We start from the raw sequence: 24,664 nt of genomic DNA, 5'->3' as shown, positions 1-24,664 counted from the left end.
ACACCCGATATTTTTCAATCTACAACACTCTAACAGCCATTGATCAAACAATCACTAATCCAACGGTGCGTGACACATCTTACCCGAACCACCCCCGTCACCCTAGCAATCCAAATAAATATTATCCTTGTTTCACTCCGGATGAGAGTCCCCTGAACCGTATGGAGTTGCGTGTACAAATAATAATCAAAGTAGTTTAAACAACATATAATACACTCTCCGCCTGTTATCATCCCCATCTCATCGCTCCGGTCGCCGGAATATTCATTTCCGAACAGTAATCGGAGCTCTTCTATCCTGCTCCGGCCAGTTAGGTACAAAATTCGTCCTGAATTGTTTGTTTCTATGTGTTTTACATAGCGTCTGCTGTTATGTTAGGGTTTCGATTTCAATTTTGCTAAATTATGTGTTTATGTTTTCATTCATTGATCCGGTCACCGGAATATTCGATTTCGAACAGAAATCGCAGTTATTTTATCCTGCTCCGGTGAGTTAGGTGCAAATTTCGTGTTAAATTGTTCGTTTTCTGTGTGTGTGCTGTTATGTTAGGGTTTCGGTTTTAATTTTGGTGAATTATGTGTTTATGTTATCATTATCGATCAGGTGACTGGAATATTTGATTTTGAACAGAAATCCCACTTGTTTTGTACTGCTCCGGTGAGTTAGGTACGAAAGTTGTTGTGAATTGTTTGTTTTCGGTGTTTGGTTTTGTGTATGTTTGCTGTTATGTTAGGGTTTCGGTTTTTATTTTGGTGAATTATGTGTTTGTGTTATCATTTGTTGATTCGGTTACTGGAATATTTGATTTCGAACAGAAATCGGACATGTTCTATCCTGCTACGGCGAGTTAGGTACAAAATCTGTTCCGAATTGTTTGTTTATATGTGCTGTGTGTATGTTTGAACTTTGATGTTATGTTAGGGTTTCGATTTCAGTTTTGGTGAATTATGTGTTTATGTTGTTCTCCGGTGGTGTTATTATTCCGTGAAACGATTTGGAGTTTTGTTGAATCCCTGAGTGGTGTATGAGTGAGTTTGATTGTTCTTGTCAGAAGAGATGCATTGTTGATGAATTTGTCGTTGCGGTGTTGAATTTAGATTTTTATACGTTCTAGATTTGTGGATAAGCTAAAGGAATTTGTGGAAGTTTGTGTTCATGACTTCATGCTTAATCTTGTGTTGACATAATACTCTATCGATGTTGTTTCTCTTAAGTTACGACATAAACTGGTGTTTTCTTCTCTTTTATGAGGGCATCAAAGGCAATATGTTAAATTGGTAATGTAGGCATAAACAAGTTTTCTGAAAGCATTTGAAAGGAGAATGATTGTTTAAGGAACATTTAATTCTAAATTTGGTTTGTTTCTTATGCCCCCAGTTATCTCAAATTATTCTGTGGTCTTGTAGATTGAGAAACACGTAAAGTGAATTTCTCAATAACTATTGATATTTCTTGGTCTGTAACGGTCACCGATCAGTAATCTGACGGTCCGTGACGCAGCATAACTGGAACACCACTGTAACGCTAGCAATCCAAGCGATTTTATCCTCGTTACCTTTTGTGATTAAATGATAAAACATGCTAACGTAGACGTTGATGGATATTCTCATGCATATTATTAAAGATTCATTATGCTGCCTTTTCAGGCCTGAATGCCTAATGTTGGGGATAGCAGCTTATGTATGATATATATGCATGTAATGTTTTAGTTAGTGCCCATGCTTTTAATGCCTAAGTTACAGTTTTCACTTTCTCTTTTTAGCATATATGTATGTATGTATGTATATGTATATGTAATTAATGCCATTTCTTGAGAATAATTGTTCATGTTACGTCATTTAGAGAAAATGTCGAGTGTAAATACAAGATAAAAGTTATAAAATCCATCTTTATATGCAGAATTCTTTGTTTGCAATCATGGCGGGGGCTTTGGTGCAATCTACCAGCTTTCCTTCTGCAGTTTCAAGTGAAAGCAAGGTCCGTTCAAAGCGATCTGGTAACACAAAAAGAGCAGTCAAGATGATGTCGGGCTTACAAGCTCCTCCAGTGCGGGTGCGGACTTTTTCCGGTTTGCGAGGAGTCAACGCTTTAGACAACATGGTAAACAGAGGCCAGGATTTCCACTCAAAAGTCGCAATAGCCACCTCAGTTCGGAGAGCAAAGCCTTGTAGAATTGTACCAAAGGCCATGTTTGAACGCTTCACAGAGAAAGCAATTAAAGTAATTATGCTTGCACAAGAGGAAGCACGACGACTCGGTCACAATTTTGTGGGTACAGAGCAGATTTTATTAGGTCTTATCGGTGAGGGCACTGGCATTGCAGCAAAAGTGCTGAAGTCAATGGGAATTAACTTGAAGGATGCACGTGTTGAAGTGGAAAAAATTATTGGTAGGGGTAGTGGATTCGTTGCTGTAGAGATTCCATTCACTCCTCGTGCCAAACGTGTACTGGAATTGTCACTAGAGGAGGCGCGTCAACTTGGTAAACCCCTTGTTCTCATGTTTTAGCTATGTTGTTAAAATATAATGAGTTTAAAAATGTCATTTTCGTCCCTTAGGTTTGGCCACTTTTGCAACTTTTGTCAAAAGGTTTGTTTTTTTGCATCTGGATCCAAAAGGTTTGAAATCTTGCCATTTTCATCCTCCTAACCAACTCTGTTTGTTTATTCTGTTAACTTGAAGGGTATTCAAGTATTTTTAACTAACGTACAAGTTCATAATACACAAGTTTATAATGCATAAGGTACATAGATGATGTACCTTATGCATTATGAACTTCTACTTTAGTTAAAAAAAAATACTAAAATACCCTTCAAGTTAACAGAATAAAGAAACGGAGTTAGTTGGGTGAATGAAAATGACCACATTTCAAACCTTTGGGATCTAGATGCAGAAAAACAAACCTTTGGACGAAAGTCGCAAAAGTGGCCAAACCTCAAGGGGCGAAAATAGCATTTTACTCTTTAAATCATAGATAACTTTTATTAGTACCATGATTTAATGTTCCATGTTTCAGGTCATAATTATATTGGATCAGAGCACTTGCTTCTTGGTTTGCTTCGTGAGGGTGAAGGTGTAGCAGCTCGTGTTCTTGAGAATTTAGGTGCAGATCCAAATAACATCCGCACACAGGCAAGTTATCTTTAACATCTATGAATCTATGCATTATTATTATTAATATAACAAAAAAGGGTGTCTTAAGAATAGTACCCAAGACACAACCTCTATTTTTTTATTGTTTTTTTTTTACCATATTTAAAACAATGCCATCCATGTTTTTTTCTTTTTGTGTATTCAACCCTTCCAACTTTAGCATTGCCACTTACACCACCTCAACTTTCTAAAACCTTGTAAAATGTCATTTTGACCCCCTCGAGTTTCATGTCCGTATTTTTATGTAGGTGGGTCAAATATAAAACGTTTTCGTGCTTATTTTATGTACGTTTTTGGTTGGTCTACGTTTTGTTAGGAAACAAGTTGGGTCAAATATAATACGTTTTCACTAGGCGGTATAAATTTGAGTTACTTTACGTTGCGGCGAAAGTTCGAGTTACTTTACGTTGCACCATTCTTTAACGTAAACAAAACACTATTTTCTTGCATGCTTATTTTTAAGCACGTTTCGTTATAAATCTAAGTTGGTTTACTTTTCTTCGTAAATTTTCTCAGTAACGAGTCAGGTTAAATATACGTTTTGTTTTAAATCCAAGTTGTTTTCGTGCTTATTTTCATGTGCGTTTTCAGTTGGTCTACGTTTTGATGTAAATTTTGTTCGAAAAAGAGTCGGGTCAAATATTTGACAGTATAAGTTCAAGTAACTTGAAGTTTTGACGCCGCCGCAACACGTGGCGGGTCAAAATACGAGTGTTTTTTTTTCTTCTTCTAATTTAGGTACAGACCCAAAATTGTGTTGTATGTGTCCTCTATAACTCTATTCAATTCTTTGTGTAGGTGATCAGGATGGTTGGTGAGAGTGCCGAAGCAGTGGGTGCTGGAGTTGGTGGTGGGACCTCTGGTAATAAGATGCCAACACTGGAGGAATACGGTACCAACTTGACAAAGCTAGCGGAGGAGGTAATAATTATCTGATATCTGATACGTTTATCTTTTAAGCAAGTTTTTAACAGTTAATTGCTTTTAACATATAGGGTAAGCTGGATCCGGTTGTTGGAAGGCAGCCACAAATTGAACGCGTTACCCAAATTCTGGGGCGGCGTACGAAGAACAATCCCTGCCTCATCGGAGAGCCTGGTGTCGGAAAGACCGCCATTGCAGAAGGCCTTGCACAAAGGATTGCAAATGGTGATGTTCCAGAAACGATCGAGGGGAAGAAGGTGGGTTTTTTGCTCTTGTTTTCGTTTCGTAAATAGAAGGCTGTTTGTGATTAATGCTCTGAATTTTCAGGTGATTACTCTGGATATGGGTCTCCTTGTTGCTGGCACGAAGTACCGTGGGGAGTTTGAGGAGAGACTAAAGAAGCTCATGGAGGAAATCAAGCAAAGTGATGAAATTATTCTCTTTATTGACGAGGTCCATACGTTAATTGGTGCTGGAGCAGCAGAGGGGGCTATTGATGCTGCTAACATCTTGAAGCCTGCTCTTGCTAGAGGAGAATTACAGGCAAGTGGAATCTGTTGCATGTATTATAACTGCATAATGACACTTAGATATGCTTGCACACAATTTAAAAGGCTGAATTCTTTTGTAGAAAAAGGTTTTGGTGTTAACCATCAATTTTATATATTATGAATCCGGTTTTGCAATTGGTGCTAGGGGTGTGCATGGTTGGGTTTTATGGTAAAACCGAAATCATAACCGAAATGTTCGGTTTTCGGTTATTGAAAACCCTTCGGTTTCGTTTTTTTTTTGGTTTTTGCAACGGTTCGGTCTTTTTGGTTTTTGAACCAATTACGTAAGATTCAAAAATAAAAAGTATAATCCATGATTCAAGAATATTTCTTAGATGTTTACATGTAAGTTATTATATTTAACCTTTTCTTTTATATACTCTGTAAATTGTTAAATTTATATGTGGAATTTTGTTATTTCTTGATGTTAATGTTTTTATTATAAATACTTAACATTCAACAATAAAACTAATAATTCCTAAATCAATATACAACAACCATTTAAAAAATGATTTTTAGGTTATTCGGTTCGGTTTTTTCCGGTTTTCAAGAAATGTAAAACCGTAACCAAACCGTAAATTTAGGTTTGTTTTTTTTGGTTCGGTTGTTTTCGGTTTCGGTTTGGTTAAATCGGCTTTTTGCTCACCCCTATTTGGTGCAGTGTATTGGGGCAACGACCCTTGATGAGTACCGAAAGCATATTGAGAAGGACCCAGCACTGGAGAGACGGTTCCAGCCCGTAAAGGTACCTGAGCCCACAGTTGATGAAACCATACAGATTTTGAAGGGTCTTCGAGAACGATATGAAATTCACCACAAACTCCGCTACACCGATGATGCACTGGTAGCTGCTGCCCAGCTCTCATATCAGTACATTAGGTATATAATTTCAGTGGTTATAAGCCACAACGGTTTTTTATTTATTTATTTATTTATTTATTTATTTTTTATTTTGCTTTCCATTATGCATCTGATGAATTTTTTTTATACCTGCAGTGACCGTTTTCTGCCTGATAAAGCTATTGACTTAATCGATGAAGCCGGTTCTCGTGTTAGACTTCGTCATGCACAAGTATGTGTATTTCTGTGTATTTTTATTTTGCTTGCTTTTCTTTAATCACTTATTCATTGATGATCTATTCTTTTCAGCTCCCAGAAGAAGCTAAAGAGCTTGAGAAAGAACTTAGGCAGATAACAAAAGAAAAGAACGAGGCAGTTCGTGGCCAGGACTTTGAAAAGGTACTTTGCTTTTTGGCCGATAGGTGACAAAATTGGTTGGTTGCGTAGTTGTCAATAGGGATCGCTACGGTCGCTATAGCGAATAGCGTGGCGTATAGGTCCATGTTCGTTGTATAGTTTGTAGTGATAGATAGCGGCCTTAAATTTTTTTTTTTTTAAATATAAATAGCAATTAAATATAGCTATAAAATAGCTGGATTTTAGGTTTTTGTTAAATACACTTGTAAAATAGCGTATATACCAGGGTATTTTGATATAATATACGTATAATTTTTTTTTATACTTTTTTCTAGTGTATTGCTATTTATAAAATAGTGCCTGCTATTTATTGCTATTCGCTATGTAGCATATAGGTACCTTATTGCTATTAGTCGCTATTCGCCATTAACAACTGTGTTGGTTGGGTGACGGGTCAAACTGGTTCGGCTCAAAACGAGTATGTTCTTTTACGAATCAAAGTGGGTCAGGTTGGCTGAGACGTTTTTGTCCATTTATTTTTATAATTAATAGTTCGTGTGTCAAACGTGGTTACAAAATACTTAAAAAACTTTTATGGTTATAATAATCTAATTTTTTGAATAAATGTTTTAGGAAGCTATGCAATAAGAAACACTTTGTATATCTGTTCACTCATTTCCGATTTTGCCCATTTTTTAGATAGACTATAACATGAAACCCGTTCATTGGTAGAATTCACCATCTCTATTTTTTTTCTTGTTTTGGTGTTTTTTTTCATGCTGTTCCTAATCTTATACCTTTGACAGGCTGGGGAGTTACGGGATCGGGAAATGGATCTCAAGACTCAAATATCAGCTCTTATAGACAAAAACAAAGAGATGAGCAAAGCCGAGACAGAGGCAGGAGAGGAGGGCCCCACTGTAACCGAAGCAGACATTCAGCACATTGTCTCATCATGGACCGGTATACCTGTGGAAAAAGTCTCCACAGATGAATCAGACCGTCTCCTCAAAATGGAAGAAACACTCCACACACGAATCATCGGTCAAGATGAAGCGGTCAAGGCCATAAGCCGTGCCATCCGCCGTGCCCGTGTTGGACTCAAAAACCCGAACCGCCCCATCGCCAGTTTCATCTTCTCTGGACCAACCGGTGTTGGTAAATCTGAACTCGCGAAAGCTTTGGCCGCGTACTACTTTGGCTCAGAAGAAGCCATGATCCGGCTCGACATGAGCGAGTTCATGGAGAGACACACCGTCTCAAAGCTCATCGGTTCACCTCCTGGGTACGTTGGTTACACAGAGGGTGGTCAGTTAACTGAGGCGGTCCGCCGCCGCCCTTACACCGTCGTCTTATTCGACGAAATCGAAAAAGCTCACCCCGATGTCTTCAACATGATGCTTCAAATCCTTGAAGACGGAAGGCTGACTGACAGCAAAGGACGAACTGTTGACTTCAAGAACACACTTCTAATCATGACTTCAAACGTTGGTAGCAGCGTAATCGAAAAAGGCGGCCGGAGAATCGGGTTTGACCTTGACTATGACGAGAAGGACAGCAGCTACAACAGAATTAAGAGCCTGGTGACCGAAGAACTTAAGCAATATTTCAGGCCTGAATTCTTGAACAGGTTAGACGAAATGATTGTGTTCAGACAGTTGACCAAACTCGAAGTCAAAGAGATTGCTGATATAATGTTGAAGGAAGTTTTCGAAAGGCTAAAAGGAAAGGAAATCGAGCTTCAAGTGACTGAGAGGTTTAGAGACCGGGTTGTGGAGGAAGGGTACAACCCGAGCTATGGTGCAAGGCCGCTTAGACGGGCAATCATGAGGCTACTGGAGGACAGTATGGCGGAAAAGATGCTTGCACGTGATATCAAGGAGGGCGATTCTGTCATTGTCGATGTTGATTCTGATGGTAACGTGACGGTTCTGAATGGTAGCAGCGGTGCTCCACCTGAAGCATTGCCGGAGCCGATCTCAGTGTAGAAAGGAATCTTTCATCCTCTAAACTTAAGTCAAATATGTTGTTTGTTATGTCTAATTGAATCTGCATGCACAGTCAAAGGGTCGTAGATGTTTAAGCTATACAATATATTTAAGAACTCCTAGAGTGTATTTTTGTTTTATCTATGGAAACTAAATTGTGTACTTTTCAGGCAAATGAATCCGAAAACCTAAATATTTGGGATGGTTATTCGGGTATGAGTTCAGTTTTAAAAATTTTCTAGGGTATAGGATTTGTTTTATTTTTTTTTTTAATTTTCCTCAGACGGGTAAGGTATTAGGTACCCAATCTAATTACTTGAAACATACATGTCTGTTCATCCGAACCATATCCGCTAAAATTTTATTATTTACATTCTTTTGTTTTGGGTAAGAGCATTCCTGTCCCATTCTGCATATACTTGTGAGTGGCTTCTGCATGTTATAAAAAAAGTGGTTTCGAGTGGAGAAGAGATAAAATGTTATTGTTATTTGGGGGATATTGTTTACCTCCGGTATCTTTTTAATAGTTTTTGAAAATGGTTGTAAATAGATTTGAGAGAAAATGTAATAATAAAGATGTAAAAAATTATTATTTAATTACAAAGGAGAGAGAAAGTAACGACTTTTAGTGTTAATTTTTTTAATAGTTTCTGCATATATTTGTGAGAGTTGCATAGTTTGGGAAGTGGTCGTGAGTGGAGAAGAAATAAAAGGTTACTGTGAGTGAGGTTTGCATAGTTTAGCAAGTGGTCGTGAGCGGAGAAGAAGTGTCATTTGTATATTTGGGAAGACATTTCCCATATTTGTTTTTTTTAAATACTTTTTGAAAGTGGTTGTGAGTGGAAGAGAGAGAAAAGATAGTGATTTTTAGTTTAATTATGTGGATGGTGATCGAAGAGACGATGTGAATGCTCTAATCGGGTGATGAAATTTATATAATAATCAAAATACTAAGAAATGTATTTCGAAATTCCAGTTGATTAATTTTTAACAAACTAATTGGTACACTAGATCTTTTGGGTATACCTGATATTCGTCCCACCGATTGATACTTGACGGGTATAGAACTAGGTTACCAATACTTGTGCGTCCGACATTCATCATACTTTCAAGTGGGGTGTGCACATGTTCAAATGATTCGGAAATTATAAAACCATGTTTAAGAAACGAAAGACCAACACCCTAAATGGGAAGTGACAAGAAAAGTTGCTATATTTCATGAACATTAGAAGTATATTAGAATTTCAAATAATATTACTTGTAATGTTATTTAGGTTAGAAACCTATGTATTACATGAGTTGAATAAATAAGCTTGTTAAAACTATTAGTTTATATGAAGATTTTGTATGTTGGCATGGTTGTAAAAATCCTGACTAGCCTCTGATTAGTCGTCGATTAATCGTTCGGAGGTTCACCGAGTAATTTTTATCTAATCGGCCAATTAATCAGTAGATAGTCAACAATGGTCAAATCCAGTCCAATTAAAATGTGAAGATTTATTTTTTAGATGTTTAATATAGTTACTTGAAGAAATACATTTTTAGATTTCACCAGAAGTCGTTATGTGTCCTATAGTTTTTATTTATTTATTTATTATATTATTATATAATAAATATGTGACAACTCGAACTTTAGACTTACTTTGTGTAACGTATGTGAACGTGTTATGATTATACGAGCTTTGATTTAAATGAACGCTATGTTATTAGGTGCTACGTGTGTTGTGTATATAATGTGTATGTATGTTAATGAAATCGATCGCACAACACCCACTTGACCGCACAAGGCCTTTTGGGCCACATTACCTACACTTGAATCATTAGGGCGGCCCATATAGGGGTTCGGCCCACCCACTTTACACGATTAACACATAGGGGTGTTGTAACCATCCCTCACTTCTATCACAAATCATAACATACTAAAAACCCTAGCTCTCTCTTCTCTCTTCTCTCTTCTCAACCGACGGCCACCGAAAGCTTTTATACTCGGATCATCCTTTCCTACTCGTAACCGGTTAGTGCACTACTATGAACGTATAATTGTTAGTATGATTGATTGCATGTATTAGTTTACGATTTTAGTGATGTTGTGTGATAAATCGTTGAGTTAGTGCCCTTAGAATCGGCTTGTGTGTGTACGTTTGATATATGATCTAGCCAATCGGATATGTCACCTGTTATTGCTTGGCCTTCATGTGATGTAATGATTAACTTATGTAATTGAATGAATGAATATGAATCGGGCCGAATGATACGTGTTGCTAGTATTGATTTGTTATTGTTAAGCTCGAACCATGAAAATATGCTTGTTCATGTTGATATTGTTCATATGGAATTGAATTAGGGTTTCTATGAGTTAGCCTTAAATTACTTTGTTTTGATCGATTATGATGAAAATAGAAACTGTTGGCATTGTTGATTGATAATCATAAGAATGGAAACCATTGAATTTAGTCAAAGGAATTAATTTGATTTGCGTAACTGATTGCTTGAAGTATGGATGTTGGTTAATCAATCGCACAAGAGTAAACATACCAGCCCACTCGTACAAGGTGTCGGGTCGCACAAGGGAAGTCTATTCGCACAAGGTCCCTTGGACCGCACAAGTCATTTAATCAGTGGGCTGGGTATACATGCTTGACTGGGCTGGTACGGATCGCACAAGGCCTATGTGTTGGGCCGTAGTTACTATTCAGAGTTGAACTGCTAGAGCCCTGGGCCGGACAGCCCAATACTTCAGTCGCACAAGAGTCATGAACCGCACAACAGATCCGATCGTATAAGCCCATTAGACACGCACAAGATGTTTGTTATTTGTTCTATTTTGGGCCGACCTTTATATTTGATTTGTTAATTAGTTGGGCCGGGTATAGATTGGGCTTAGTCTTATAATCGCACAAGATGGTTGGGCTCGCACAAGCTCTTTGGCCCAACCATCCGAATCGCACAAGTGGTGTATTTAATGTGTTGACTGTTTACGTGCATACGTGTTTGCCATGATGTATACTTGCACTATTTGAACCGAACCTGACTTGTGTGGTAACCCTGTTAGGACGTGGTTGACCACCCTTAGTTCAAGAGTCTTTTATTTGTGTATCTGCCGAGCAAACCAAGGTGAGTTCACACAGCCAAGGCATGGGATTCCCGGGTTGGGAATTGGGTTGGATATGTTGATATTGAAAGAGTTACTCGTACTTACGCCTTCACTAGACTATAGACCATCGTCCTCAGGATAGTCAGGACACGTTACGTAAAGCCTACGTAACCCAGTATTTGCCATTTGTCTCCCGGGTCGGGAGGACACGTTACGTAAAGCCTACGTAACCCAATACCTTCTACTGTCTTCCGGGTCGGAAGGACACGCTGCGTAAAGCCTACGTAGCCCCCACGCGTACCACTGTCCTCGGGGAAGGGCACGTCACGTAAAGCCTACGTGACCCAGTACGTATTCCTGTTCTCGGTAAAGAAGAACACATGGTCGGAAGTTAGTCTAGTAAGTACCACTGATGAGAAGCCCTCATTAGTAATGATAAACGTGGGAAGCCCCCACCAGTAATATAAACACAAGGTTTGGGAAGCCCCCACCTTTAGTACACACTAGTATGGGAAGCCCCCACTAGTTATACTTATGCACTATGTTATAAACTTACTTTCTGTGAACTCGCTCAACTAGTTTGTTGATTATTTGCTGCATGCCTTGCAGGACCTTAGGTATACTTGGAGCTTGCACCAGAGGAGAAGCGGGTCGTTGTGGACAAGAACACGTGAATGCTTATTAAACACTTTTACATTCACACATTGATACTTATGTTTTGGGTTTTACATTTAATGCTTCCGCTACATATACAACGTTTGGTTTTGAACATCAGTCGTATCTACTATTATTATTAAATGCTATGTTTGATATGATTGATGGCTTGATCCTGGTCATGTCACGCCTCCAAGCGGTGGTACTCCGTGTGTGGAAGTTGGGGGTGTGACAGATTGGTATCAGAGCCATTGGTTATAGAGAACTTGGTTTTAATATGGGAAAACGTTTTTATTAAAACCGGACTATAACCAGAACAGTGCTCTCAACGATCCACAACGACGCTTCGCTCCACGTGCAAGACTCGACATCCTAGGTAATAAGGTTTATGTTTATTGCCTGTTTGCTAGAACTGTTTAGAACTTTGCTCGCATTACGCTTAGATACACATGATACCATAGCATGAGAATCCCTACGTGCTTACACTTTTCTGTCATCGCCCTACTCGCGAACCTCTCTTACTTACGCTACTTGTTACAATGAAGATCATGTCTGGACGAATCAACATGACCCAAGCCCAGCTAGAGGCTCTCGTTCAAGCTCAAGTTGCTGCGGCAGTTGCAGCAGCTCAAGCAGGTAGTATATCCTGCAGTATAGGCACACACTAGGATCTTTAGATCCTACATTAACTCTCGTATTTAACTTCGTCCTATTCGTACACAATAGGTCATCACGCGCAGCAGCCTGTCTGCACTTTCAAGAACTTCATGGACTGTCGTCCAAATTCTTTCAGCGGCACCGAGGGGGCAGTGGGACTCCTCCATTGGTTTGAAAAGCTAGAATCAGTATTCGAAATGTGCGAGTGCCCCGAGGCTCGCAAGGTCAAGTTTGCTACCGGCACCTTGGAAGGAATCGCGCTAACCTGGTGGAACGCGCAGGTGCAAATTCTGGGGTTGGCAGCTGCTAACGCCACACCCTGGAACGATTTTAAGGAACTCATCAAGCGTGAGTATTGTACGCGTGAAGATATTCACAAGTTGGAAGACGAGCTGTATAACCTGAAAATGGTTGGGTCAGAGATCGAAGCATATACTAAACGGTCGAATGAGCTGGCCGTATTGTGCCCAACTATGGTAGACCCCCCATACAAGCGCATCGAGATGTATCTCAAGGGGTTGGCACCAGAAATCCAGAGCCATGTTACTTCGGCTAATCTCGACAACATCCAGGAAATCCAGCGTCTCGCTCATCGCATCACCGACCAGGCAGTGGATCAGAATAAACTGCCTAAGCGTGTCAACGCTACTGTTACAGTCACTCCTTCAGCTACTCCTGCTACTACTAGCGAAAGCAAAAGAAAATGGGATGGAGATTCCAGCAGGGGTTCAGCGACTGTTCAGCCACAAGCTCAGCAGCAGAAGATTGACCACTATCAGAGTCCCAGTCAGCAATCCTCTGGTGGTCACAGGCAGAGGAGATATCAGGGAAGTCAACCTAAGTGCCATAATTGCCACAAACATCACAATGGCCCGTGTAACAAGGGTCGTTGTCAAAGGTGTCTTAAGATGGGCCACGAGGCCAAAGACTGTAGAAGTCCACGGCCTGCAAGTCAGAATCAGCAGCCTCAGCAACCAGCTCCACAAAACCAGCAGCAGCAGCAGCAGCCACAGCGTGGAAACTGGGGATGTTTCCAGTGTGGGGCTGAAGGTCATTTCAAACGCGACTGCCCTCAGTTGAACCAGAATCGCAACAACAACAATCAGGGCAACGGGAATAACAACAACGGGGGAAACAACAACAATAATGGCAACGAGGCTAGGGGACGCACTTTTGTGCTAGGTCGAGGCGACGCAGTGAACGATCCCAATGTGGTTATGGGTAAGTTTCTCCTCGACAATATTTACGTTACTGTCTTGTTTGATTCGGGTGCGGATACAAGCTATATGTCTGTGAAAATGTGTCAACTGCTAAAACGTGCACCAACACTTTTACCCACCGAACATGTAGTAGAGTTAGCTAACGGTAAAAGTCTAGAAGCCACGCACGTAGTTCAGGGTTGTAATCTTATCCTAGCTGGTCAAGCTTTCTCTATCGATCTCATTCCCATAGTTTTGGGTAGCTTCGACGTCGTGATTGGGATGGATTGGTTATCCCAACACCAGGCAGAAATCTTATGCAGCGAGAAGATTATTCGCATTCCCCGTTCTGGTCAAGAACCTCTCGAGGTCCAAGGCGACAAGAGTGGTGTTGTGGTTGGCATCATCTCTTTCTTGAAGGCTCAGAAATGCTTACGAAAGGGTCACACGGCCATTCTGGCTCTTGTTTCAGACGCAGCAGCAAAGGAAAAGAAACTGGAGGATATTCCAGTAGTACGCGACTACCCTCAGGTGTTTCCTGAAGACTTACCTGGCTTACCGCCTCATCGTCAAGTCGAATTTCAGATCGAGCTCGCTCCAGGAGCAGCACCCATAGCTCGCGCACCATATCGTCTAGCTCCATCAGAATTGGAGGAACTGTCAAAGCAGCTACAGGAGCTCTTGGAAAAGGGCTTCATTCGTCCAAGCTCTTCGCCTTGGGGAGCTCCAGTACTTTTCGTGAAGAAGAAAGACGGTACGTTCAGAATGTGTATCGACTACCGTGAACTCAACAAGGTGACGGTGAAGAACCGTTATCCTCTTCCGCGCATCGACGACTTATTCGACCAGTTGCAAGGGTCGTGCTACTATTCGAAGATAGATTTGAGGTCGGGGTACCATCAGCTGAGAGTCCGGGATGAGGACATCTCCAAGACAGCCTTCAGAACTCGTTATGGACACTACGAGTTTCTTGTCATGCCGTTTGGGTTAACGAACGCGCCCGCCGTATTTATGGATCTTATGAACAGGGTGTGCAAACCCTATCTCGACAAGTTCGTCATTGTTTTCATCGACGACATTCTAATCTACTCCAAGAGTCAGGGGGAGCACGAGCAGCATCTGCGCCTCATTTTGGAACTCCTTCGGAAGGAACAGTTGTACGCCAAGCTTTCTAAATGCGACTTCTGGCTTCGTGAAGTCCATTTCTTAGGCCACGTAGTAAACAAGGATGGGATCCATGTCGATCCATCCAAGGTAGACTCGATCAGAAACTGGCCTGCACCGCGTACGCCGACAGAAATACGCCAATTCTTGGGTTTGGCGGGTTACTACAGACGATTTATCAAGGATTTCTCAAAGATTGCTCAGCCGCTTACACTACTGACACAGAAGGGTGTCACCTACCGTTGGGGCAACACGCAGGAAACTGCTTTTCAGTATCTAAAGGATAGGCTTTGCAGTGCACCTATTCTCTCCTTACCAGAGGGCACAGATGACTTCGTGGTTTATTGTGATGCATCCATTCGGGGACTTGGATGTGTGTTAATGCAGCGCGACAAGGTTATTGCTTACGCCTCTCGTCAACTAAAGGTTCATGAACGCAACTACACGACGCACGATTTAGAGCTGGGAGCTGTTGTTTTCGCGCTTAAGATATGGCGACACTACCTGTACGGTACCAGGTGCACGATTTACACCGATCACAGGAGTCTCGAGCATATCCTTAAGCAGAAGGACTTGAACATGCGTCAACGAAGATGGGTTGAATTACTTAACGATTACGAATGCGCTATCAAGTATCATCCAGGCAAAGCCAATGTTGTGGCTGATGCCCTCAGTCGAAAGGACACCTTACCGAAGCGCGTGCGAGCGCTACAGCTTACAATCCAGTCTAGCCTTCCTGCACAGATACGAGCTGCTCAGATAGAAGCATTGAAACCCGAAAATGTCAAGGCTGAAGCCTTACGCGGCTCACGACAGCAAATGGAACAGAAGGCAGACGACGCCTACTATGTAACGGGGCATATTTGGGTCCCACTTTATGGCGGTCTACGCGAACTTGTGATGGATGAAGCTCACAAGTCTCGCTACTCGGTACATCCAGGGTCGGATAAAATGTACCACGACATCAGCACTACTTATTGGTGGCCTAGCATGAAGGCTCACATTGCTACGTACGTTGGAAAATGCTTGACCTGTGCGAGAGTCAAGGTTGAATATCAGAAACCAGCTGGCCTACTCCAGCAGCCTAAGATACCGCAATGGAAATGGGAAGAAATTTCCATGGATTTCGTTACAGGCCTACCTAGATCCCAGCGTGGGAATGATACCATATGGGTGATCGTGGATCGACTCACCAAGTCTGCACACTTCCTACCTATAAAGGAAACGGATAAGTTCCCCACTCTCGCAGACGTCTATCTTAAAGAAGTTGTTTCAAGGCACGGGGTGCCCACATCTATCATTTCGGATCGCGATGCACGATTCACGTCAGAGCTATGGCAAGCGATGCATAAATCTTTCGGCTCAAGGTTAGACATGAGCACAGCATACCACCCTCAGACGGATGGGCAGTCTGAGCGAACGATCCAAACGCTCGAAGACATGCTTCGGGCATGCATTATTGATTTCGGCAACGGCTGGGAAAAGCACCTCCCTTTGGTGGAGGTCTCGTATAATAATAGTTATCACACCAGCATACAAGCCGCTCCATTTGAGGCATTGTACGGGCGTAAATGCCGGTCACCTCTCTGTTGGGCAGAGGTGGGAGATAGTCAGATTACGGGTCCGGAGATTGTAGTGGACGCCACAGAAAAGATCGCACAGATACGACAACGCATGGCGGCAGCACGCGATCGTCAGAAAGCCTACGCGGACAAGCGTAGAAAGCCATTGGAATTTCAGGTCGGGGACCGGGTATTATTGAAAGTCTCACCCTGGAAGGGTGTGGTTCGTTTTGGCAAACGGGGCAAACTAAATCCGCGGTACGTCGGACCATTCGAAATCATAGAAAAGATTGGCAAAGTAGCCTACAAGTTGAACCTACCAGCTGAACTCGGGGCAGTTCACAATGTCTTTCATGTATCGAACCTAAAGAAGTGCCTATCAGATGAACACCTTATCATCCCTTTCAAGGAACTCACTATCGACGAGCGGTTGCAGTTCGTCGAGGAACCAGTTGAAATCACGGACCGGGATGTGAAGGTCCTCAAACACAAGAGAATCCCTCTTGTCCGAGTTCGTTGGAACTCCAAACGTGGCCCAGAGTACACCTGGGAACGCGAAGACAGGATGACAGAAAAGTACCCCCAGTTATTCGAAACCAATGCTACCACTACTGAGGCTGAAGCTACTACTTCGGAATTTCGGGACGAAATTCCAGATCAACGGGGGGAGGATGTGACACCCCAGGAAAATCAGTGAACAATACAGTTTACCTAGCTTCCTCAGTGAGTGCATACCAAATTTCGGGACGAAATTTCCAATTAGTTGGGGATAATGTGACAACTCGAACTTTAGACTTACTTTGTGTAACGTATGTGAACGTGTTATGATTATACGAGCTTTGATTTAAATGAACGCTATGTTATTAGGTGCTACGTGTGTTGTGTATATAATGTGTATGTATGTTAATGAAATCGATCGCACAACACCCACTTGACCGCACAAGGCCTTTTGGGCCACATTACCTACACTTGAATCATTAGGGCGGCCCATATAGGGGTTCGGCCCACCCACTTTACACGATTAACACATAGGGGTGTTGTAACCATCCCTCACTTCTATCACAAATCATAACATACTAAAAACCCTAGCTCTCTCTTCTCTCTTCTCTCTTCTCAACCGACGGCCACCGAAAGCTTTTATACTCGGATCATCCTTTCCTACTCGTAACCGGTTAGTGCACTACTATGAACGTATAATTGTTAGTATGATTGATTGCATGTATTAGTTTACGATTTTAGTGATGTTGTGTGATAAATCGTTGAGTTAGTGCCCTTAGAATCGGCTTGTGTGTGTACGTTTGATATATGATCTAGCCAATCGGATATGTCACCTGTTATTGCTTGGCCTTCATGTGATGTAATGATTAACTTATGTAATTGAATGAATGAATATGAATCGGGCAGAATGATACGTGTTGCTAGTATTGATTTGTTATTGTTAAGCTCGAACCATGAAAATATGCTTGTTCATGTTGATATTGTTCATATGGAATTGAATTAGGGTTTCTATGAGTTAGCCTTAAATTACTTTGTTTTGATCGATTATGATGAAAATAGAAACTGTTGGCATTGTTGATTGATAATCATAAGAATGGAAACCATTGAATTTAGTCAAAGGAATTAATTTGATTTGCGTAACTGATTGCTTGAAGTATGGATGTTGGTTAATCAATCGCACAAGAGTAAACATACCAGCCCACTCGTACAAGGTGTCGGGTCGCACAAGGGAAGTCTATTCGCACAAGGTCCCTTGGACCGCACAAGTCATTTAATCAGTGGGCTGGGTATACATGCTTGACTGGGCTGGTACGGATCGCACAAGGCCTATGTGTTGGGCCGTAGTTACTATTCAGAGTTGAACTGCTAGAGCCCTGGGCCGGACAGCCCAATACTTCAGTCGCACAAGAGTCATGAACCGCACAACAGATCCGATCGTATAAGCCCATTAGACACGCACAAGATGTTTGTTATTTGTTCTATTTTGGGCCGACCTTTATATTTGATTTGTTAATTAGTTGGGCCGGGTATAGATTGGGCTTAGTCTTATAATCGCACAAGATGGTTGGGCTCGCACAAGCTCTTTGGCCCAACCATCCGAATCGCACAAGTGGTGTATTTAATGTGTTGACTGTTTACGTGCATACGTGTTTGCCATGATGTATACTTGCACTATTTGAACCGAACCTGACTTGTGTGGTAACCCTGTTAGGACGTGGTTGACCACCCTTAGTTCAAGAGTCTTTTATTTGTGTATCTGCCGAGCAAACCAAGGTGAGTTCACACAGCCAAGGCATGGGATTCCCGGGTTGGGAATTGGGTTGGATATGTTGATATTGAAAGAGTTACTCGTACTTACGCATTCACTAGACTATAGACCATCGTCCTCAGGATAGTCAGGACACGTTACGTAAAGCCTACGTAACCCAGTATTTGCCATTTGTCTCCCGGGTCGGGAGGACACGTTACGTAAAGCCTACGTAACCCAATACCTTCTACTGTCTTCCGGGTCGGAAGGACACGCTGCGTAAAGCCTACGTAGCCCCCACGCGTACCACTGTCCTCGGGGAAGGGCACGTCACGTAAAGCCTACGTGACCCAGTACGTATTCCTGTTCTCGGTAAAGAAGAACACATGGTCGGAAGTTAGTCTAGTAAGTACCACTGATGAGAAGCCCTCATTAGTAATGATAAACGTGGGAAGCCCCCACCAGTAATATAAACACAAGGTTTGGGAAGCCCCCACCTTTAGTACACACTAGTATGGGAAGCCCCCACTAGTTATACTTATGCACTATGTTATAAACTTACTTTCTGTGAACTCGCTCAACTAGTTTGTTGATTATTTGCTGCATGCCTTGCAGGACCTTAGGTATACTTGGAGCTTGCACCAGAGGAGAAGCGGGTCGTTGTGGACAAGAACACGTGAATGCTTATTAAACACTTTTACATTCACACATTGATACTTATGTTTTGGGTTTTACATTTAATGCTTCCGCTACATATACAACGTTTGGTTTTGAACATCAGTCGTATCTACTATTATTATTAAATGCTATGTTTGATATGATTGATGGCTTGATCCCGGTCATGTCACGCCTCCAAGCGGTGGTACTCCGTGTGTGGAAGTTGGGGGTGTGACAAAATAGATATAGATATGGTTGTGGTACGTGATTGTGTTTGCTTTAAAATTTACTTTCATTTTCATAAGGGTGTAAGGAGTGGTTAAACACTTTGGAGTGGTAAACTAAAAAACCGACCAATCAGAGCACGCCATGTCAATCAGGCAAAAGTGTTTAAACTTTGCCGCATGTTGCCGATCACCACTCCGTATGCCCTAAGATTTAACACACTAATCCATACTATGAGAAACATTTAGCATAGTATCTCCTAGTAACGCATAAATATGATCATTTGAAGCATCCAATGATATCTAAGTTCACAACCTTACACATAAGGGTGCACGGGGCACTATGCGAGGAGGCAAGCGGTGACCCAAGTTCCCGAGTGGGAACATCACCGTCATCCCCGCGGTGAGGCAAATCGGGGACCAAGATCGGTGTATGTTCACCGCACAAGAAATTGCACAAGGATCGAGATTTTAACGTTGGGCAACGGTCAAATGTTTAAAAAAAAATTCAATTTTAACCAATATAAATAGGGTAATGCTAGACAAAAAACCCTAAAATTCTTAGAAAACTCTGGAAACCCAAATCTCCCCCCATTTTTACCCAACCTCCCGACATTTTTTTTTTTTGAAAAAAATTACACATGTAATATACATGTTTTAGAGTGTTTTGGGCCAAAAAAAACAAAAAAGCGCCGAAGGGATTTTTTTAAAAAAAATAAACAAAATTCAGTGCCTAACATGTGTTAGACAAAAATGCTGAAAGTTGCTGAAATTTTTTTTTTAAATTATCCCTTTGGCGCTTTTTTGATTTTTTTGGCCCAAAACTCTTAAAAACATGTATATTACATGTGTTATTTTTTTCAAAAAAAAAATGTCGGGAGGTTGGGTTTTCTAGGGTTTTTTATATAGATAGGGTTTTCTATCTAGCCCTACCCTATAAATAACCAACTTCAATCTAATTTTTTACCACACCCATTCTCAAACTTATACTCTAAAAATCTATCAAATACAACCCAAAGCCAAACCGAGCAATGGAGAACCAACCCCGCGAAGCCAAGAAAAAATCTAAGGGACGCGGCTCGCAACCGTCTCGTGGTGGTTCGAGCGGTGCAACTGCACAACCACAACCCCCTTTCGGATATACTTCACAACCCCCGTTTTTTTACCAACAACCTTCACACCCCTCCTTTTACAACACCCAACCACAACCCACTTTCGGCTATTTTCAAAATTTGTTATCAATGGATCCTCAAACCCCCGCCTTCGACACGTATGGTTTTCGTTCCCCACAAGTTCCATCTCCACGAGAAAATGTTGAACGTCCTCTACCTATTCACGAGGACGAGGAAGTAGTGCCCGAAACTCAAAATTTGGGCGACTATGAAGATGACACCGGCGATGATGAATATAATGTGGATGAAGACGCCGGCAACGAAGAAGATGACACTCGGGATAAAAAAGGGAAAAATGGAGCGCCAAAATTGGACAAAAGTCCAAGAAGAGGCGTTGGCGAAGGCGCGAGTACATTGCTCTACCAACAAAAAGAAGGGCAATCAACAAACCCTCGATGGTTTTTGGCGTAGGATTTTAGATCATTATAACGCCAGCGTTGGTGGAAGTAACCGGACCATGCATCAAGTACGGTCTAAATGGGGCCCGATGATGACGAAAATAAACTTTTTCAACGGCCTATACCAACAAGCGGTAAAAATTATATTTTTTAACGTTGTATATTTTTTTAATTTTGTGTACTAAGTTCATATTTTTTTAACACTTGTTATTTTATAATATGTAGGATCGCACACGAGGAAGCGGGTGTAGCGATCTCAACGTGATGAAAGTCGCTTTAAAGGAATTTAAAGATAAATATCCGAGCGGTTTTCAACATGTCAAGGCATGGGAGGTCGTTCGAAAACACGACAAATGGGCCCAAGTCCCATTGTTGGGTGAGGAAGGGGAAGGTTCGACACAAAAAAGAAAGCCCATTGACGTGGACCCTTCCATACCCTATATGAACGAAGACCCCTCGCCACAAAGAACACAACGGTGAGACAAGCGTCAAGCGACATCGTCCGAGGGCTCGGCCGAGTTGGCGGCACAATTCAAAGAGTACACCGCCATGAAAGAAGCGAAGCACGCGATGGAATTGGAGGCGATTGAATTGAGGAAGAAAAGAGAGTCGGAGGCTCGCGAGCTCATAACGGAACAACGCGAGACGATGAGAAACTACGCATACGATCGAGATATGAAAACATTCCTCAAGCCGCACGACGATGCTCCGCCAGAAATGTTGCCGTTCATCCTCGCCCGAAAGCGCGACATCGCTAACAAGTACGGGTGGCCGTGCAATTTCTAAAATTTTTATGTAGTATTGCGATGTAATTTTTATTTTATTAAATGAAATGTAGTTTTTTATTTTATGCAATTATGTTTTACTTTTTATAAAAATATTTTCTTAATTAAAAAAATAAAAAAACAAGTCCCCCAAGAGAGGAGTGCCGCCATCAAATTGAGGGTGTGAGGGAAGTTAAGAGGGGAGTTGACATGACGCGTGCTAATTGGGTGTGTAAGAGAGGGGACTCCCCTAAGAGAGAAGTGCCCCTTACACCCTAAGGTGACAAATGGTATTTAAACTCACAAGCTTCATATCACTGCCACACACAATGAACATGAGACAGATGATCAACAATCGTATCAGTTTCACTTATTTTATTTCTTGATCATGAATCAAACTTCATATCTCTTCCCTTTTCACTTATATACATGTTTTTGTTTTTATTTTGTATAAATAGTTTAACAATCCAACTTTTATCTAATGAATTCTCCAATCTTTCTCATAAAGCACGAACTTGATAAATGTTATTGAATAGAGTTAACTTCGTTTATGCTTTATGTGGTTTGATCATTTTAACGCTTTTGCTCCAGTTGTTTAAAAACAACCATTTTCCTCCCTGATGTTTTCATTTTATTGCCAATTTGCTCCTAGGCTTTAACTCAGTTAAAAATCTCAGTTAAAAGTAAGGGTATTTTGGTAAATTTTATATAGATGTTCAATTTCGTTAAATTCTTAAATCTAGTTGTCTTTTATTGATATTAAAAATAAAAATAAATATAATTTAAATCTATTAAGTCATTTATCAATATAATGATCAACCAATTAGTCCATCACCATTCATTGACCAGCAACCTCTCCCCTCCTTCTGCTGTTAATCGACCACCATCACCATCCCGCCGCCACCACCTGCCATCACCACCATCCTCCACCACTTAATTTTCTGTTTCTTATTAACCTAAATATTCATCTTTATCTACCTAATATCCATTCCTTCCTATCCACAAACCACCCCACCTCCACACCACCACGAAATCGACGCTAGAACCATTACACAACACCGCCTGCCACTATAAATTAACTGGCGCCACCACACATCGACCATGTCGTGAGTTATTTCATCTACCTACTACCTCCGGCTCTACCATTTTCCGGCTACCATTTTCGTTTTGTCGGATCTATAGTCCCAGCTAGATTTAGGGTATTTTTAGAGTGGGAGGCGATGGGGAGTTAACATCGGATTTGGGTCTAGAACTTTTGGATCTAAACGTTCAAACTCTAGCCGTTCGATTAGGGTTTCAAACACGATGGCGATGAAGGTTCTTATCGAGAGTTGAGTGGTTGGTTTGAAGCAGATAGGGGTTTCAAAACAGCAGGTGGTTGTGGTTGTTGGTAGTCGACGACAAGTGGTTGTGGTTGTTGGTAGTCGGCGGAAAGTGGTGGTGCTGGCGGAAGTGAAGGTTGTGGTGGCGGAGGTGCTGGTTGCAGGTTATGGTGTGTGTGAAGTGGCGGGTGGTGACTGGTGGTGGTTGGTGGTGGAGTAGAGAAGAGAGAGGAGAAGGTTTGTGAGAATCTGTCATGTGTATATATAATAATAATAATAATAATAATAATAATAATAATAATACTTTTGCATGTAAATTACCATAATACCCTAGGTTTATTCTTGAAATTATCAAAATACCTTTCTAGTTAACTGCTATTTTAGATGGGGTTAGGGCCAAGGAGTTGATTGGAAAAAATTACCTAACATCAGGGAGGAAAATGAGTGTTTTTAAACTATTGAGACAAAAACGTTAAAATGATTAAACCATAGGGAGCAAAAACGAAGTTAACTCTTTTGAATAAATGACATAACTTTTAAAACAATCAAGTTTAATATAAATAACTTGACTTTTAAAACAATCAAGTTTAATAAAAGTACGTTTGAAATGTGTAAAAATATCAAAGAGAACAGTTTAATCATATGAATGTTTTAAATATTTTAATTTAAGGTGGTTAATTTAGAAAGCTGTAATTGTTTCAGCAAAACCAATTCTAAATTACATTCATGTATAAACAATAAAAGATTTTAAAATGAGTTTAATTAATTTTAAATCTAAATAAACAACTTTTATAAGACTATAATAAATAAATAAATAAAATATAAAAACAACTAATCTGAATTTATCTTAAATATTAAATACATGAAGTGAGAGAAATAAAGACTATAATTAATGAGCTAATCTATACTTTCTATAAAAGGAGAAACTGAGCTGATATAAGAAAAGCTGATGTGGCAGCAATAGAGGTTGTCCAACAATGCCTTTCTTTTGTCATTATTGCATCATAAGTCTTAATATATAAAATCACTTTAAAATACATTTAAAACTCTGCCATCAAAACCTCTGCCCATATTGATGTATTCATGTATACAAAATTCAAACATCTGTCATTAAAATCTTTTTCTAGATTCAAAATTCAAAATCCTGGCTCTAGGTTCAAAATTCAAACCATATACATATACATATATAACATACATGATTCTAACTCCACATTCAAATTTCAATTCATCTCTCCCACTCATATCCGTGAGCAATCTCTCTCTCTCAAATGCAGAGCTCCCATATTCAGCCGGTTAATCTCCGATTACAGATCTTTGTACTTCACATAATTGTTCCAACATCGTCGAAAGTATGTTTTTTTTGTAATTTTGAATTTTAAATTTTGAACTGATCTGCTCTAATTCTCGCTTTATATTTCAGCCTAATCAGAGTTGTTTGAAATTCATATAATTGTCTGCGGGTCATTTTAGGTTTGTGGATTTTTTTTAAAGTGTTGATAATGTTGATAATTTTTATTTTAAAGTGTTGATATATTTCAGCTCTCTTTTCTTCGAGTGCCCAGTGGTAGAAGCATCTGTTTGCCATCTAGATGTTAGAATATGTTAATATGGATATTGATAGTATTAAATTAAAATAAATTAGATACAAAGAAAGATTACACGCTACAATTAACACTTGCTAGGATTTCGTAGACTCTCGCCTTTTTCCATGCAATTTCATTCTTTCTTTTGTTTTGCAG

At 40.6% G+C, this 24,664-nt stretch overlaps 1 protein-coding gene across 2 annotated transcripts; it reads left to right on the top strand.

Annotated features, from left to right (window-relative positions):
* Positions 1–8,021, top strand: LOC110873716 (ATP-dependent Clp protease ATP-binding subunit ClpA homolog CD4B, chloroplastic). 2 transcript variants are annotated; one of them, XM_035975805.1, is made up of 11 exons: positions 1–314; positions 604–666; positions 1,900–2,482; positions 3,017–3,132; positions 3,952–4,074; positions 4,149–4,334; positions 4,405–4,620; positions 5,290–5,507; positions 5,625–5,700; positions 5,778–5,867; positions 6,632–8,021. In XM_035975805.1, exons 3-11 carry the CDS (start codon positions 1,918–1,920, stop codon positions 7,811–7,813), a joined length of 2,772 nt encoding a protein of 923 aa, XP_035831698.1. In that variant the 5' UTR covers positions 1–314; positions 604–666; positions 1,900–1,917; the 3' UTR covers positions 7,814–8,021. The 2 variants fall into 2 exon arrangements, with proteins under 2 accessions (XP_035831698.1, XP_021978413.1); XM_022122721.2 differs by lacking the exon at positions 604–666.
* The last annotated feature ends 16,643 nt before the right edge of the window (positions 8,022–24,664 follow it).

The sequence above is a fragment of the Helianthus annuus genome, chromosome 8, assembly GCF_002127325.2.
Source record: "Helianthus annuus cultivar XRQ/B chromosome 8, HanXRQr2.0-SUNRISE, whole genome shotgun sequence".
Classification (NCBI taxonomy): domain Eukaryota; kingdom Viridiplantae; phylum Streptophyta; class Magnoliopsida; order Asterales; family Asteraceae; genus Helianthus; species Helianthus annuus.
Note: the sequence above shows the minus strand (reverse complement) of the source record. Positions and strands in the feature narration are given on the sequence as shown.

What these genes read in the sequence shown, in the direction of transcription:
- LOC110873716 (XM_022122721.2), top strand. Translation starts at nt 1,918, where the DNA reads ATGGCGGGGGCTTTGGTGCAATCTACCAGCTTTCCTTCTGCAGTTTCA. An exon ending in TGACAAAGCTAGCGGAGGAG is followed by an intron (nt 4,075 to 4,148) that starts GTAATAATTATC and finishes TTTAACATATAG; the next exon opens with GGTAAGCTGGATCCGGTTGT. An exon ending in TTGCTAGAGGAGAATTACAG is followed by an intron (nt 4,621 to 5,289) that starts GCAAGTGGAATC and finishes TATTTGGTGCAG; the next exon opens with TGTATTGGGGCAACGACCCT.